General features: G+C 41.0%; 1 protein-coding gene and 1 pseudogene across 6 annotated transcripts in view; both read right to left on the reverse strand.

The window, feature by feature from the left end:
• The window catches only part of SLC16A12 (solute carrier family 16 member 12), a 113,849-nt gene that overhangs the window by 29,846 nt on the left and 65,419 nt on the right, over positions 1–18,584 (reverse strand). For 5 of the 6 annotated variants that reach the window (XM_070470634.1, XM_070470632.1, XM_070470628.1 and 2 more), the window contains one exon: positions 125–374. In XM_070470634.1, the coding sequence (XP_070326735.1) occupies positions 125–234 (110 nt within the window). In that variant the 5' untranslated portion in view covers positions 235–374. Of the gene's footprint in view, positions 1–124; positions 375–1,736; positions 1,985–18,584 lie in introns of those variants that run through there. The other variant, XM_070470631.1, reaches the window with a different exon arrangement.
• Positions 15,830–16,142, reverse strand: LOC139036036 (ATP synthase subunit e, mitochondrial pseudogene; annotated as a pseudogene).

The following is an 18,584-nucleotide window of genomic DNA, read 5'->3' on the forward strand; positions in this document are numbered from 1 at the left end:
CACACACACACATAACACACATACACACATTTATTTTCACAATGACAGGTTCAGAGATAGAATGAAGCTTAGTTAGGAAAAAAGACAAGCCAGATCATAAGAAGAAGAAGAAAGTCCCACCTACCTGGTTACTGCTCGGGTGCAGATGGTAACGAGGAAACAGCCAGCCACGATCATCCAGCCCCAGCCTCCATCAGGAGGGGAGGTAGACCGAGCTCTATTGACTTTTGCCATGCTTTCAATTCCTTTTTCTTCTTTTCCAAGTTACTCCAACAGCCCAGTTATGATCTTGAAAAGTTTTGCCGTCCAATGACTTCCCTGTTGGCATTCAAGATTGGCATAGAGTGCTACCTGGCACATGGGTTACTGGCCATCTAAAATAAAAAATCAGGACATATCTGCATTTCATTGCAATATCCAAAGATAGTTTTTCACTTGCTGAAAATGATTATTACCTTGCTCTTAAATATGAGTATTTGTGACTATGAAAACTGGACTGCAGCAAAGACCATTAGTTGTTCTTGGAACCCATCCCTCATCTTCTTTTTAATAACAGATCCTCTTAACTTCCAAGTCAAATCTAGGATAGCTGTTTAAACTATTTTCCATACCTTGAAGGTAGATGTGGCAATGTGGTTTAGTTAGACTAAAGGGATGTGAGCAAAATAATACATGCCACTTCTGGTTGCTCAGCTCAAAGGCAAAGGATGTCTCAAGACACGCACCACTTCTTTTCCACAGACTGGAACATGGATGAGGAGATGAGACAGCTCCAACCATACATGCCTGGACATTGCCCTAGGGGCTGGCAGAGCTTCAGGACAGGATGAGCCTGGGTTCTCAAGTGACTCTGTGGGGAAGAGGTGCCTCTCCCACTCTGGGTTTCACCTACTCACTATTATGCCAAAGGTAAATATGCTTCAGCTGTATTTGTGCTGTGCTGTGCTAAGTGGCTTCCGTTGTGTTGACTCTCTGCTACCCTATGGACTGTAGCCCACCAGGTTCCTCTGTCCATGGGATTCTCCAGGCGAGAATACTGAGTGGGTTACCATGCCAGCTCTCTATGCTGGAGTCCTTCAACAGCTTAAGCTATGTCTTAATTATTATACTGAATGATTCTGACAGTAACTGCTTTGGCATTTCTGACCAAGAATGCTATAATTCTTAGATGGAAAAAACTGAAATGAGAATGAAAAATAATGAAACATAATAGAAAGCCCAGAAACTAGTTCATAATAATTCAATAAAACTAAATAAGGTAGCAAAGAGGGATGGATGGGAAAAAAGGGTTATTTACTACATCCTGTTATAACTCTCCATTTAATTTTTGACTTTCTAGATAGATCAGAATTACATGGGAAAAAAAGTAATTTAAAATCTAGGTGAAAATACAGGCAAACATTTATCTGATCTTTGGGTGGGAAAAGGACTCCCTGAGATGTAAAGTGATATCAACAAATTAAGGGAAACTTTTGTTGATTTGTCAACATTTATATACATCAAAACATGTAACAAATACAACCAAAAGGTAAACCATAGACTTGGGTGGGGGAGGAAATTAGCAATGCACAATTCAAAGAAATAATATCTGCAACATTGATTCATTAATGCAAATACTGACACTTATGGAGTATCTAATAAATGTTAGGCATTATTCTGGACACCAAAGATTCGGTGGCGCGCAAGGCACACACACATCTCCTTGGGGACCTTCTAAGCCATACCGATGGTGTCACCTCCTGCTGCTCTGTTCTTTGTGTAATCCCTTCCCTTGCATTTTGGCAGGACCTACGATTCCCTTCTCACCAGAATATGGCACATGTGATGGGACAGGGGTGATCAGTTCATGCTGAGTGAGACTCAGACCTGGGCTTCCCTGATGGCTCAGTAGTCAAGAATCCGCCTGCCACTGCAGAAGATACAGGCTCAATCAATGGTCTGGGAAGATTCCACATGCCACAGAACCACTAAGCCCATGAGCCACAACTACTGAAGCCCTTGAGCCGTAGAGCCCATGCTCTGCAACAAAGATCACTGCAACGCAGATAGAGAGTAGCCCCCACCCGCCACGACTAGAGAGAAGCCCATGCAGCAACGAAGACCCAGCAGAGTCATAAAGAAATCAATAAATATTTTTAAAAATATATGTTATATCTAATAGTTGTTTTTTTTTTTTAAAGAAGCCTCACTCTTGGCTAGCTGACTTGCTTGCTCTTTCATGGGCCTTAAAAAAGGAAGCTGCCATGTTACATGCTGCCACGGGGAGGGCCACGTGGCAGGGAACCATAGACAGCCTATGGCATCTGAGGACAGCCCCCAAAAGCTAAAGTGACAGCAAAAAGCTAAAGCTCTTTGTCCTACAACAGAAAGGAAATGAATTCTGCCACCATGCCAAGTGAGCTTGGAAGCAGATTTTCCCCTTGTTGAGCCTCCAGTAGAGAACACAGTCGGGCTGACACTCTGCAGCCTTGGGAGACCCTGAGCCATGCACCCAGCTAAGCTAGGCCTGGGTTTGGTCTCATAAGAACTGTGAGATCAGCTGCAGGTCCAGTAAGCTTCTGAATTAGAGTTAAGCACGAATTCTTTATGCAACTAAATAAAAGAGTTTTAACAGGTGATTTTTCCATTGGATTGAGCCAATCACCAATTTTGGGTAGAATTTTATTATGATCAACAGAAGAAATTTTTTAAGTAATATTAATTATATGAAACATTATGCCAAGTATGGCCAAGCATGTATTGTTTGGTGAACACAGACCATGCACCACCTGATAAATTATAGACAAACCAATTTAAATTTTAATTTTACTTTAAAATCACGACTTTCTCAAGAAAATGGCACACAGTAAAATCTTGCAAGCATGCCTCTTTGAAGCTATGGGAACAAATTGGCAGTCTTTGAGTTCAAAGAGCAAACGCAGAACAAAGATAGTGAGCCCAAGACAAGAGTGACTCCATGTAGATAGACCTCTTAAATTTGCTCATTTTCAAGACTCAGAAGGGCCCCTTCTTCCTCTTAATTAGCCATCCTGTGAATGTGGGGAGACAGACAAAGGAGATGGAGTGAACGGCTGGAGAGGACAAATCTTCAGAAGTACTAGAAGAGCAGCATTGGTACAAATATTCAGTCTACTGATTGACAGAAAGTCAAAATTATTATCTGAAATGCTAATATTGCTAATCACTGGGCTGGGGGCAGTGAAAGTGAAAAGTGAAAATATTGTTCAGTTCAGTCATTCAGTCATGTCCGACTCTTTGCAACTCCATGGGCTGCAGCATGCCAGGCTTCCCTATCCATCACCAACTCCCGGAGCTTACTCAAACTCAGGTCCATCATGTCGGTGATGCCATCCAACCATCTCATTCTCTGTCATCCCCTTCTCCTCCTGCCTTCAATCTTTCCCAGCATCAGGATCTTTTCAAATGAGGTGGTTCTTCGCATCAGGTGGCCAAAGTATTGGAGTTTCAGCTTCAACATCAGTCCTTCCAATGAATATTCAGGACTGATCTCTTTTAGGATGGACTGGTTCGATCTCCTTGCAGTCCAAGGGACTCTCAAGAGTCTTCTACAACACCACAGTTCAAAAGCACTAATTCTTCGGTGCTCAGCTTTCTTTATAGTTCAATTTTCACATCCATACATAACTACTGGAAAAACCATAGCTTTGACTAGATGGACCTTTGTTAGTAATGTCTCTGCTTTTTAATATGCTATCTAGGATGGTCATAGCTTTTCTTCCAAGGAGCAAGCGTCTTTTTAATTTCATGGCTGCAGTCACCATCTGCAGTGATTTTGGAGGCCAAAAAAATAAAGTCTCTCAGTGTTTCCACTGTTTCCCCATCTATTTGCCATAAAGTGATCGACCGGAAGCCATGATCTTAGTTTTCTGAATGTTGAGCTTTAAGCCAACTTTTCACTCTCCTCTTTCACTTTCATCAAGAGGCTCTAGTTCTTCTTCACTTTCTGCCATAAGGGTGGTATCATCTGTGTATCTGAGGTTATTGATATTTCTCCCAGCAATCTTGATTCCAGCTTGTGCTTCATCCAGCCTGGCATTTCCCATGAGGTACTCTGAATGTAAGTTAAATAAGCAGGGTGACAATATACAGCCTTGATGTATTCCTTTCCTGACTTGGAAATCATGTTCAACTGTTTGTGACCCCATGGACTGTAGCCTGCCAGGTTCCTCTGTCCATGGAATTCTCCAGGTAAGAATACTGGAGTGGGTAGCCACGCTCTTCTCCATGGGATCTTCCCCACCCAGGGATGGAACCCAGGTCTCCTGCATTGCAGGTGGATTCTTTACCATCTGAGCCATCTGGAAAGCCCCGGGCTGGGGACAGAGTCATAGCCAAAACCCTGGGCTAAGCAAAAACAGCATGGAGGTAGCTGTTCAGACCATTTCGATAGGCCACGCTGCTATGATGTATGGTTATAGGCAGTATCTCATTTAACTTTTATGATAACCATAGGTGTATGTTTTAGTTGCTCAGTCATGTCCCCACTCTTTGCAACCCTATGGACTCCTCCTGCCGGGTTCCTCTGTTCATGGAATTCTCCAGGCAAGATTACTGTTAGGGTACCTATGCCCTTCTCCATGGGATCTTCCCCACACAGGGATCAAACCCAGGTCTCCTTCATTGTAGGCAGATTCCTTACCATCTGAGCCAACAGGAAAGCCCACAACAACCACAGATGGTAGGTATTACTATCCCTATTTTAAATATATAGCAGCTCAGACTAGAGAGAGTCAGTAATTTCCCTATTATTAACACTATCAAGCAGCAAAAATGGAATATGAATCAGTCTTTTCCTAACAACGCCTGACACTGTTTCCACCAACTTTCATCAACCCTTGATATAAATTCATATACACTTTTATTTAATCAAATGCATGTAATTCTTGCTGAAGGCACACCAGTAGGATGACATTAATTACAGCCTGATGCAGCTAGAGATACAGCTCTTTAAATGGTACCATTGGCATTCCCCTGACATGCCTAAGGTCACTGACTTAATCAGCCAGGGAACTCTCCAATGGGATGATATTTGGAGATGGGGACCTTTGGGAAATGATTAGGTCATGAGGGCCCTGCTATTACAGAATGGGATTAGTGCCCTCTTAAAAGAGACCCCAAAGAGCTCTTTTGTCCCTTCTGCCATATGATGTCACAGTAGAAACATGACCCAGGAAGAGGGTTCTCACCAGACCTTGAATATGCCAGCTCCTTGCTCTTGGAATTTCCAGCCTGCAGAACTATGAGAACTAACAATTTGTTGTTTAGGCAACCCAGTCTGTGATATTTTTGTTATAGCAGCTGTATCAATTAAGAAACCTAAAGCTCCAGATCCACAAACTGCCTTGAAAAACTTAGAGCACTGAAGATGTTGGTCTGGCATTCAACCATGACAGCCGTCGGCTGGAGTCAAGAATGGCACTGCTCCTTTGGATAAGGCCTGTGCATCCCCCTCCAGACTCCCCTGACCTCCTGTACTGCCCAATCTCTGTGGTGTTTCACTCATGTACAACACCTACTGGGTCCCTGGAGGCAATAAGATCTTCCTCTTCTGCCGGTTCTGCGTTGCTATAAATCAAAGTTTCTTGAACAGCCACATCTGAGTCATGTTTGTGGCAGGCTTTATGTCTAGCTCTCTGGCACTTTCAATAGGACTAGCACTCAAGATTCTACCAACACTTGCCGACAAATGCACAGAATGTAATAACTCACAAATTGGACACAATTAGGTGTCATGAAACGACAGAATCAGTTGTACAAGTGAAAAAGCCAGAGCTTAGAAACATCTGCCTCGGTAATCCTAGCCTCTTCCTAGGGTTTTCCATTAAAATAGTCCCCAAGGTTAAATTGTCTTCCAATGTAAGAGTATGGATCCATCTACCCATAAATGGCCTGTGTGAGACATTTATGCTGCCCAGCACAGTTGAAACATTTTGAGACAGGCAGTGCGATGCAATAGCTCTTTGGAAAGCAACACAGTGCAACAGATCAAGAGTTAGAAAGTTATTCATATTCTTTGAAGAGTAATCTCAGTTCTGGGAAGTTAGCCTAAGAAAACAACTCAAGAGAAGCTAAACACTATGAGAAAACAATAATAGCTGTGCTATGAATAACATATAAAACCAAAACAATGTAAATGCTTGACAACTGGGAAGTGTCTGGAGAATCATGACACATGAAACAAATGGGACAGTAGACAATGCTTTATAATTATAAACAAAAAGATAATACTGTAATATGGGAAACAGTTATATACAATGTTAAAATAAAAAGAGAACTCTAGAATTGTGTATAAAATGTGAGGGAAGCCATGCAAAATTTCTATAAGAGTTGTATACTTGTAAGTGTCATATGGAGTGGGAAGACTATACAGAAAGAAATATAGTAGGATGGTATAATTAAGTTGGGCTTCCCTGTGGCTCAGCTGGTAAAGAATCCACCTGTAATGTAAGAGACCTGGGTTCAATCCCTGGGTTGGGAAGATCCCCTGGAGAAGGGAAAGGTTACCCACTCCAGTATTCTGGCCTGGAGAATTTCATGGACTGTATAGTCCATGTGGTAATGATTAATTTTTAAAACTGCATTCAATACCATAATATATATAATTTTCTGAAATATTTCAGGTTACTCCTGCAGTGTAAATATGAACACAAAAATCTCTTTTGTATGGTTTCTCTAGGACTAAAAATAACTGTATCATTTATTGATGCTATACACTAAAAATTAGGTGATTATCCCGTAAAAGACACAGGGAAGATAACAGCCCCTGGCAAAATAAAATGTCCCATTTCCTTATAAAGATATCAAACATCATTAACTTTTACCTTGCCCCTGCTATCCCCAGATGATTCCATTTTCATTTGTTTCAATTAGACATCCTCTCTTTGGCGTTCCCACATCTTATAAATTAAGAACTAACTGGTGAGTGTCTCTCTAAAAATATAATTGCATAAATCCAAATTAAAAGGGTAAATAACAGTATAGTAAGCAAAGGACTGTTGGTTAGAGTCAAGCTGGGCCAAACCACAGACCATGGAACCTCCTCATAGCGTTCCAGGGTGGGAAGAAAGGACCCCTCTGAAAGCATCAGTATGTGAGACTATTAATAGTGCCTCATGAATAGTCACTCTGGAGCCTCACAAGTCTCAGAGATGGGCACAGTTTTCCCTCTTCCACGATGATGATACCGAAGCTCACAGAAGCAAAAGTACTCACCTGACAAGACTGTATCTGAATTGAAGCGGAGATAAGGAACTCTAGTAGAGTTTAGACAGTGCACTTGCCCATCTGCCCTCCAGACTTCAAAACTGTTATTGGGCATTTGTGTCCACAAGCCACGGTAAAGCTTAAGCACTCGTTCATGTGAGTGAGTGACCAAGACCAAGGGAAGTGGGGGGGTGGGGTGGGTTGAGGAGAGAGGTTAACCACAGGGTTAACTGAGGAGTATGTGGCTGCTCACAAAACAACACGTGAGTCTCTTTCAAAACAAGTCATGTAACAGATTTGTATGTATTCAGAAGAGATGCACAGGTTAAACAAAGCTAATCTAGTTTCCTAGAAACTTTGGAGCAGTCCCTGTTCCCCCTGGAATATTAGCCTGAGCTTCTTGTAAATAATTAACCCACCTGATATGACAGAAATATAATGGAAACGTCTTTATTGAGTTAAGAGCATACCTAAAACTATAAGCAAAGAAAGTACATTTCCATCAGGCAATTCTTCATTTTTCCAAGCAGCCTTCCATTTATTTCATTTTGACATCCAACCACTAAGATATAATTGCATTCCGCATTTCATTCTGGCTTCAGAAAAAAAGAATCGAAACAAAAGAGGCTCTATATCATGATGTTCCTCTAAGATCACTCCTTAAACAATTCAGTTTGGGATATATGTTCCATTTCACTTTGTCCACTTTACTTTCAAAAATCTAATCATTTGCAAAGAATTCTTGCTGACAGTCAATAACCTTCAAATAAAGCACTCCATTTGTAGGGCAAATCTGTCACGCTGCCCTCAGTAGTTTTCTGGAGTGATCCCTTCTATCACTGGAACAACTGCACATTTTATAGTTAAAGAGAAAAGGCACTTATTTGGGTAGTTTCTAACTTTCCATTATTCTTCCTCAATCCTTTCTTACTTCCAATGTCTTAACTTTCAGTAGTATCCGTACTTTTAAAATTGGTTTCCTGCCTTAAGAGAGGTAAAGGTGTGTGGCAGAAAGATACCAAGAGTGGGATTCGAGACGACAGGGTCTGAGTGACACTGCTTAGTTGCATGACACTGGGTGAATCACTTCCTGTCACTGGTCCCTAATCTATAAAAATAAGCCATCAAATTACGGATGTCTAGACTTTAAACCAGTTGACTGATTGTTAAGTGTCTCTCCCCCAACATCTAAGATACCTGGTAGACGATGCTTGTTGTTTTTTTACTGTGGGAAACAAGGAAATGGATTCCATCCAGAATAAATCCATCTGTAAACAAGAAGTCACAGGAGTGTGTTGCAGGGGAAGTTCCCACCACACAGGAAGGGACAGTAGAAGCCTATGCCAAGAAAGGAAGAGGGAATTTTTTTTTTTTGCCACTATGAGCGGCATGTGGAACTTCCCCGTGTGCATGTGTGTGCACGCTCACTTGTGTCTGACTCTTTGTGACCCCATGGATTGGGCCCACCGGACTCCTCTGTCCATGGAATTTTCCAAGCAAAAATACTGGAGTGGGCTGCTATTTCCTACTTTAGGGGATCTTCCCGACCCAGGGATTGAACCTGTGTCTTTTTCATGCCCTATGTTGGCAGGCACATTCTTTTCCACTGCACCACCTGGGAAGACCATGGAACTTCCTGGACCAGGGATCAAATCTGCCACCCCCAGTAGTGGAAGTGCAGAGTCTTAACCACTGGACTAATAGGGAAGTGCTGAAAGAGGTTACTCTAAATGGGAAAACCTGTTAGAAACTTTTTTAGATTGAGGTATAATTTACATACAGTAAAATGTAGCCATTTTACGCCTACATTTTGATGACATTTGACAAGTGTACTCATGTAACCACAACCACCATAATCAAGATAGAGAACATTCTTTCATCACCTCAAACATTTTCTCATGCTCCTTTGCAGTCAGTCTCCACCAACCTCAGCACCGCGTTACCACAGATTTGCTCTCTGTTGATAAAGATGAGTTTTGCCAGTCAATATCTTCATAAATATGGAATGACACAATATGGACTATTTTGCTTCTGGCTTCTTTCACTTATGATAATATTCTGAGATTTATTCACGTTGCTGTGCATATCTGCACCCGACTCATTTTTTATTGCTGAATAGTAATCTGTTTTATGAATATATTACAGTTTATTTATCTGTTGATGGACATTAGGGTTGTTTTCAATTTTAGACCATCATGAATAAAGTGTCTGTTAACATCTGTATACAAGTCCTTTGTGGACATACGTTTTAATTTTCTTGAGTAAATACCTAGGAATGAAATGCTGAGTCATATTGTAAGTGTATATTTAAACTTCGAAGAAACTGCCAAACTGTTTTTTGACATAGCTGTGTAACATTACCAGTAATACATTAGAGCTCTGAGGAGGGCATGACAACTTACTCCAGTATTCCTGCCTGGAAAATCCCATGCTCCCAGAGGAGTCTTGGGGTCACAAAGAGTCAGACATGACTGAAGTGACTTAGCACAGCACACATATTAGAACTCCAGTGTGAAAAAAAAAAAAAAAAAGAACTTCGGTGTGTAATGCAGTCTCATTGTAGCTTTAATTTGTACTTTTCTGACTACTATTGATATTAACCATTTTTTCATGTTTTATTAACTATTTATATATCTTCTTCTGTGATATTTCTGTTAAAACAGCATGCTCATTTTTAATTGGGTTTTTATCTTGAGATATAAGAATTATTTGTATTTTCTTTTGTAGACATATTTATTGGAAATATTTTTTCTTATCCTGTGGCTTTCCCATTAATTTCTCAATGGTTCAGTTTTGAAGAGCAGAAACTATTACTTTTGGTGAACTGAAATTTATTTTTTTTTCTTATTAGTCAAATGCATTTCTATATATTAGTAGTTGTTGCTGAAATTCAGCCTCCATTCACCCATGCCAAATAGAAACATGAGAGTGGGGTTTTAGGTTAAATAGAAAAGAATAGCTCTTATTGATTTGCCAGGTAAAGGGCAGCACAGTAGGCTAATGCCCTCAAGACTGTGTGTCCCACCCTGGAGGGGGTAGTAAGGAGTCTTATAGTGTTCAAGGAACAGAGCACGATCAACTTGTGGACAATTTTTGGATTGGTTGGCATCATTGTGAAGTTTCAAATATCATCAACCTTCAACCAATCTAGGTCAATCTGGTCTGGTGGCCAGCAGTTTTCATCTGGTGGGGGTCTGCTTCCTGTAAAACAACTTAGGAATGTGTGCCAGCTCTTTATCTACATAATTTGATGATTCTATTATATGGTGGATTTATAGCCTAAATTGTTACCAGTTTCCCAGCCCAACAGTTATTCTTTGTTTCTGCATCTTTACATGTACCAATCATTAAATCCTGAGTCAGTATTTAACTTCAAGAGACAAGGACATGGGGGCTTGTGCACAATTTTATAGTGAACAGTTATAAATTGGAATTTTAAAGTATTGCCTTACATTATATTTCATCAAAAGCCATGAGATGCATAGAAATAATTTTAACAAATGTATACATTATTTGCTCATTGCTATTATTACTGTACAGTCGCTAAGTCATGTCTGACTCTTTGCAACATCATGAACTGTAGCACGCCAGGCTTCTCTGTCCATCACTATCTCCCAGAGTTCATTCAAACTCATGTCCATTGAGTCAATGATGCTATCTAACTATCTCATCCTCCGTCCCCCCGCTTCTCCTCTTGTCCTCAATCTTTCCCAGCATCAGGGTCTTTTCAAATGAGTCAGCTCTTTATAACAGGTGGTCAAAGTACTGGAGCTTCAGTTTCAGCATCAGTCCTTCCAATGAACACCCAGGACTGATTTCCTTTAGAATGGACTGGTTGGATCTCCTTGCAGTCCAAGGGACTCTCAAAAGTCTTCTCCAACACCACAGTTCAAAAGCATCAATTCTTTGGTGCTCAGCCTACTTTATGGTCCAATTCTCACATCTGTACATGAGTACTGGAAAAACTATAGCTTTGACTAGACGCACCTTTGTTGGCAAAGTGATGTCTCTGCTTTTTAATACACTGTTTAGGTTTGTCATAGCTTTTCTTCCAAGGAGCAAGCATCTTTTAATTTCATGGCTGCAGTCATGGTCCGTAGTGATTTTGGAGCCCAAGAAAAGAAAATCTGTCACTGTTTCAACTTTTTCCCTATTTGCCATGAAGTGATAAGACAGGATACTATGATCTTAGTGTTTTGAATGTTGTGTTTTAAGCCAGTGTTTTCACTCTCTTTTTCAGTTCCTCTTCACTTCCTGCTTTTAGAGTGGTATCATCTGCATATCTGAGGTTGTTGATATTCCTCCTGGCAATCTTGATTCCAGCTTATGAGTCATCCAGTCTAGCATTTCACATGATGCACTCTGCATATAAGTTAAATAAATAGGGTGACAATATACAGTCTTGATGTACTCCCTTCCCAATTTGGAACCAGTCTGTTGTTCCATGTCTGGTTCTTAACTGTTGCTTCTTGACTTGCATATAGGTTTCTCAGGAGACAGGTAAGGTGGTCTGGTATTCCCATTTCCCATAGTTTGTTGTGATTCACACAGTCAAAGGCTTTAGTGTAGTCAATGAAGCAGATTTAAAAAAAAAAAAAATTCCTTTGCTTTTTCTATGATCAAATTGATTTTGGCAATTTGATCTCTGGTTCCTCTGCCTTTTCTAAATCCAGCTTGCACATCTGGCGTTTCTCCATTCACATATTGCTGAAGCCTGGCTTGGAGAACTTTGAGCATTTCTTTGCTAGCGTGTGAGATGGGTGCAATTGGGTGGTAGTTTGAACATTCTTTGGCATTGCCCTTCTTTGGGATTGGAGTGAAAACTGACCTTTTCCAGTCCTGTGGCCACTACTGAGTTTCCCAAATTTGCTGGAATATGGAGTGCAGCACTTTCACAGCACCATCTTTTAGGATTTGAAATAGCTCAGCTGGAATTCCATCACCTCCACTAGCTTTGTTTGTAGTGATGCTTCCTAAGGCCCACTTGACTTCATACTTCAGGATGTCTGGCTCTAGGTGAGCGACTATCCCATTGTGGTTATCTGGGTCATTAAGACCTTTTTTGTACAGTTCTTCTGTGTATTCTTGCCATATCTTCATAATCTCTTCTGCTTCTGTTAGGTCCTTGCTGTTTCTGTCCTTTATTGTGCTCATCTTTGTATGAAATGTTCCCTTGGTATCTCCAATTTTCTTAAAGAGATTTCTAGTCTTTCCCATTTTATTGTTTTCCTCTATTTCTTTGCATTGTTCACTTAGAAGGCTTTCTTATCTCTCCTTGATATTCTCTGGAACTCTGCATTCAATTGGGTACATCTTTCCCTTTCTCCTTTGCCTTTCGCTTCTCTTCTCAGCTATTTGTAAGGCCTCCTCAGACAACTGGTTCCCTGACCAAGGATTAAACCCAGGTCCCCTGCATTGGGAATGCAGAATCTTAACCACTGAACCACCAGAAAAGCCCCTCATTTGCTCATTAAAAACTACAAAACAAAGCTAAGAGAAGCTTACAAAGGCCTGAGAGAGAAAGCGTGAGTGAGCAAATTCATTCCACGGTAGACAGAGAAGATGTCATAGCTATACAAGTGGGTTGTTTCAGTGAAATCCCAATCAGTAGCCTTATTTCAAGCTGACAAGCTGATTCTAAAACTCATACAGAGATGCAAAGAACCTAAAAAATACTAAATAATTTTCAAAAAATAGAACAAAATTTGAAGAATTACACTAAATTATTTCAAAGACTTGCTCTAAAACCAAAGTAACCAAGAGTGATATTAGCATATTAGATTAGTGGAACAGAGTAGAGAGTCTAGAAATAAACCCACATGTTAATTCATATGGGAAGAAAATGACTCTCTAGTCTTATCTTACACCATATATAAAACCTAGTTCAAAATAACGTATCTACTTCTTTTCCTATCTGGATTCCTTTTATTACTTTTTCTGCTCTTATTGCTGTGGCCAAAACTTCCAAAACTATGTTGAATAGTAGTGGTGAGAGTGGGCACCCTCGTCTTGCTCCTGATTTGAGGGGAAATGCTTTCAATTTTTCACCATTGAGGATAATGTTTGCTGTGGGTTTGTCATATATAGCGTTAATTATGTCGATGTATGTTCCTTCTATTCCTGCTTTCTGGAGAGTTTTTATCATAAATGGATGTTGAATTTTGTCAAAGGCTTTTTCTGCATCTATTGAGATAATCATATGGTTTTTATCTTTCAATTTGTTAATGTGGTGTATTACATTGATTTGTGGATATTAAAGAATCCTTGCATTCCTGGGATAAAGCCCACTTGGTCATGATGTATGATCTTTTTAATACGTTGTTGGATGCTATTTGCTAGAATTTAGTTAAGGATTTTTGCATCTATGTTCATCAGAAAAACAAACAAACAAACAAAAAATAACATATCTAAACATGAATGCAAAAAAAAAAAAAAAATCCAGAAGAAAACATAAGAGAAAAACCTTCATAGTTGGGGGAGACGCACCGGATTTTTACACAGGACATAAAAAGCAAAATGAACTCATCACTCTCACCTTCACAGAGGCTTGTGATTAAATTTTATTTTTTATAGCAGCAAAAGTGAAAGTTGCTCAGTCGTGTCTGACTCTTTGCAACCCTAAACAGTCCATGGAATTCTCCAGGCCATAATACTGGAGTGGATAGCCTTTCCCTTCTCCAGGGGATCTTCACAACACAGGGATGGAGCCCAGGTCTTGGGCATTGCAGGTGGATTCTTTACCAGCTAAGCCACAAAGAAGTTGTTATTTCTTTCACATCTGTGTCATTATAGAAGCAAATCTCAACCCCACCACAGCTCACTAGAGAAGATTTCCAAATGAACTCTATTATTGCTTCTACCGTGGGAAAGTATTGTTTAATAGTCGACTGTAGCCCTTAGGGTGTCCTATTTGAAGTTCCTTACCTAGATACTCACTCCGGCCTCTGTAGAAACAAGAGGAAAACTGAGATACTATTTCTGATCATGGAAAGTCAATGTCCTCAGTGACAGCATGTTGGCTGAGGACTGTCTGGTCCCATCTTCAGCCCATCTATATGACCATGAACTTAGTCAAACATCAGCCTCACTCCCAGTCCTGCATGCCACTCCCACCTCTCTTATGATACTATAAGTTCCTTGCAACCCACTGAAATACTCAAGTTTTAGTATTTTCTTGCATGCTCTCCTCCTTACCTTCAAATTTCTTCCTTCCCCACTTTCTCACCAGACTTATCTATCATCCTGCCTCAACTGCTGCCACCCCACCCCCACTCTTCAAAATAGTTATCTCCCTTTCCCAGACTCTTGGAGCTCTCAGCACATACCCTTCCTGGCCTTTATCAAATGCAGTGCTGTTATCTATTTAATGTCTCTTTCTACCACTGGACTGTTTTAACTCCACAGAACAGAAGCTACCTTAAGTCGTCCTTGCTTATTTTCCCCCCAATTTTCTCTACCTCTTCTAACTCCAACACACACACACACACACACACACACACACACAGTCTGATGCACAGTACGAGCTCATCAGTGTCTAATAAATGAAAAAGTTTTTCCTTCACCAGAGAGAAGCCCAGCAAGTCATAAGAAATAAATTAAAAGCATAAATAACAATCACTAGTTTTAAAATGGTAATTCAATTGAAAGAAACAGGAAAAGCAGTTCATCTTCATCAGAAAGGTCTAATCTTCAGACATCAAGCAAGAAAATCAACCACTGCCACTAGAAAATGAAGAATATTCATCACAACCAGCTTCTCTCCAAAGGACACACACCCAGGGCAAAACAGTCTAGTCACAGAGGAACCAGCCAGTACTTAAGAGTTCAAGTCTCTGACGCCAGTGCCAGAGAGTAAGTTACACAATATAAGAGTAACAACAGTTACTATTTGGGGTACTTAATTCACCAAGCTCTGTTATCTCATATGTTATCTCATTTTAGCTTTATCTCAGCTCTGTGAAGGAGGTATTATAATTTCCATTTTACAGATAAAAAATGCTCTAACTATTCAAGATTCAGCCTTGCCCTGAGTCCAAAGCTTGTGGTCTTAATCTCTGCATCCTGCTGCTCCCCACTTGGCCTCCAAGCTACCTGCTGGTGGAAGCTAGCACGGTTTTGTTCAATCTTGTGTCTCCAGCACCTAGAACAGTGCCTGGCATATATTTGCTAAATGCTATGGTGAAATATGTATGGCAGAAAGCAAAGAAGAACTAAAGAGCCTCTTAATGAAAGTGAAAGAGTAGAGTGAAAAAGCTGGCTTAAAACTCAAAAACATTAAAAAAACTAAGATCATGGCATCCAGTCCCATCATTTCATGGCAAACAGATGGGGAAACAATGGAAACAGTGACAGACTTTATTTTCTTGGGCTCCAAAATCATTGTAGACGATGAGTGAAGCCATGAAATTAAAAGATGCTTGCTCCTAGGAAGAAAAGTTATGACCAACCTAGACAGCATATTAAAAAGCAGAGACATTACTTTGCCAACAAAGGTGCATCTAGTCAAAGCTATAGTTTTTTCAGTAGTCACAGATGGACGTGAGAGTTGGACTATAAGGAAAGCTGAATGCCAAAGAATTAATGCTTTTTTTTTTTTTTTGCCACAGAGCACAGAAAACTTTATTCATCCACACTGCTCCGGAGAAGGGCAGGCTCACTTCAATATGGTATCCTCTTGGGCCTCCGCCAGCTCATGCTCGATGCACTTCTGTTCATCCGGCTTCTTCTTCTCCTCGGCTGCGAGCCTCCTCTCCTCTTCTGCCCGGGGTTTCAGGTAATTGTAGCGCTTGGCGCCGTAGGCCATGCTGAGGAACAGGGCGGAGTAACGGCCGAGCTTGATGAGCAGAGAGACCTGCACCGGCGGAACCATCTTGTCCGTGACTCTCGCAGAACTGATGCTTTTGAACTGTGGTATTGGAGAAGACTCTTGAGAGTCCCTTGGACTGCATGATCAAACCAGTCCAACCTAAAGGAAATCAGTCCTGAATATTCATTGGAAGGACTGATGCTGAAGCTGAAACTCCAATACTTTGCCCACCTAATGCAAAGAACTGACTCATTGGAAAAGACCCTGATGCTGGGAAAGATTGAAGGCAGGAGGAGAAGGGGACAACAGAAGATGAGATGGTTGGATGGCATCACCGACTCGATGGACATGAGTTTGAGTAAGCTCTGGGAGTTGGTGATGGACAGGGAGGCCTGGTGTGCTGCAGTCCATAGGGTCGGAAAGAGTCAGACATGACTGAGTGACTGAACTGAACTGAACAGTGAAATATGGGTTTCCCAGGTGGCACAAGTGGTAAAGAACCTGCCTGCCAATGCAGGAGACATAAGAGATGCAGGTTCGATCCCTGGGCTGGGAAGATCCCTGAAGGAGGGCGTGGAAACCCACTCCAGTATTCTTTTCTGGAGAATCCCATGGACAGAGGAGCCTGGCGGGCTACAGTCCATGGGGGTCACACAGAGTCAGATATGACTTAAGCAACTTAGCACACATGCAGAGTGAAATATAATCTTCTTGGTAAACAGAGACCTCTCTCCTAGTCCCTGGACATTTTTATTATACCCACTAACCAAGGACTGAATGTCTCTTCCATCCCACTCCAAGACTCAAGGCCCCATTGAACACCCAGGCCTAGGGGATGTGCATTAAATGGCCATCTTCCAGGTCTGATGTGAGGGAATTCCAGCACTTTTCTGCACAGCCTTTATGGCAATGGAGCAAAGCATTACAGCTGATCCTTACATAATGTTGATCCTTACAGACTTTTATCCAGGACAAACTCAAGCCCCAGAAAGGACTGCAAGTGGGAGGGGAATTAATGAAAATCCTCCTCTACTCTGCTCAGGTTTGTGTAGTCGCTGCCTCAAGGACTCAACTTGTTTTTTTCCCACATGGACTCTCTGGGTCTTAGGGATATCTCCTAATGCATATGGATTTATTTATTTATGTTGCCCAATGAATTACACATACACTGTGAAAAAAATATGTTGTTCTTAAGTGCAGAAAGACTAAAGACTAAAGTAAAGTGCTTTACATTTTTTTTTTCCTTTTGCTTTTCCTTTCTGCTTCTCTCTGCTTAGTCCTCACACAGATCCTGGTAACACAGGAGTAAATAATTACTGACTCCAACCAGAAATTTTTGAATGTTTGTCAGGACCTTTGGGCACTAAACTGAAACACTGACCTTAGATAATAAAGCTGCCAATGTTTCCACATTGTCTATGAAACTTTGAGGATAGGAATACCTTACATAAGATGTAGAATAAACAGCAGAGTGATTTATATGGTATTTGGACTACAGAAAAAGAGAAAAAGGTACAATTTGTGATTCATAGGAGGCAGAAAGTAAAAAGCAAGCTTTTTTCTCACCCTGTCAGTCCCTAAGCCAGAGTCGCTGATTCTAGGCAACATCAGAAAAATGCTTACTCCGGAGTCCAACAGTTTGTTGACAGTGCAGTTCATAACCAGGAGCTTGCCCCCAGGAACAATTTTCTGCAAAAATATAGTTCTTTTCTCTCCTATTTGGAAATATAAGTAAAAGCAGTGATAGGCCTGAGCTGTACCTAGCCCTCCTTGATAAAAAATATAACATGTTGTGAATATTCCAGCACTTAGCACAATGTCTGGTAGAAAACTGGTGCTCAATATCTGTGCGATTCAAGGAAGAAATTTTCGTGTCTAACTCAGTGACCCTGCAGAACTCTTTAATTCTAATTTTATACTCTTAACAGCATCCAGAATTATTAAATCAGATTATGTTCTATCAGAGGCTTCTTGCTATGGAGAAGAAACGTGGCGCTTGAGATGCATTTCACAGAGCCGTTTTGATAGTTGACAGAGAAGCTTTTATTGCAGAACAGCGCTGCCTGCTTCTACCACAACATTTTCCTCACTCTGTAATCACTGCCCCTGCCATCTTGTTGACATGGGAGGGGAGCCGAGTGAAATATTTCAGTTGGCTGGAAGTTAACCCCTCAAGTCACAGAGTGTTACAGAGAACCAGTGTTGAGAAGAGAGTGCAGGCAGGGACTTCTCTGGCAGTCCATTGGTTAGGACTTGGTGCTTCCATTGCATGGGGCATGGGGTCAATCCCTGGTTGGGGAACTAAGATCCCACAAGCTGCGTGGAGCAGCCAAAAATAAAATGATTAAAAATGCAAAATAGATAGCAAGTGGGAATTTACTGTGTGACACTGGGAGTTCAACACAGTGCTCTGTGACAACCTAGAGGGGTGGGATGGGGTGGGAGAGGGGTTCAGAAGGGAAGGGACACATGTATACCTGTGGCTGATTCATGTTGATGTATGGCAGAGGCCAGCACAATATTGTAAAGCACTTATCCTCCAATTAAAAAAATA

The sequence above is a fragment of the Odocoileus virginianus genome, chromosome 7 (assembly GCF_023699985.2).
Source record: "Odocoileus virginianus isolate 20LAN1187 ecotype Illinois chromosome 7, Ovbor_1.2, whole genome shotgun sequence".
NCBI classification, from domain to species: Eukaryota; Metazoa; Chordata; class Mammalia; order Artiodactyla; family Cervidae; genus Odocoileus; species Odocoileus virginianus.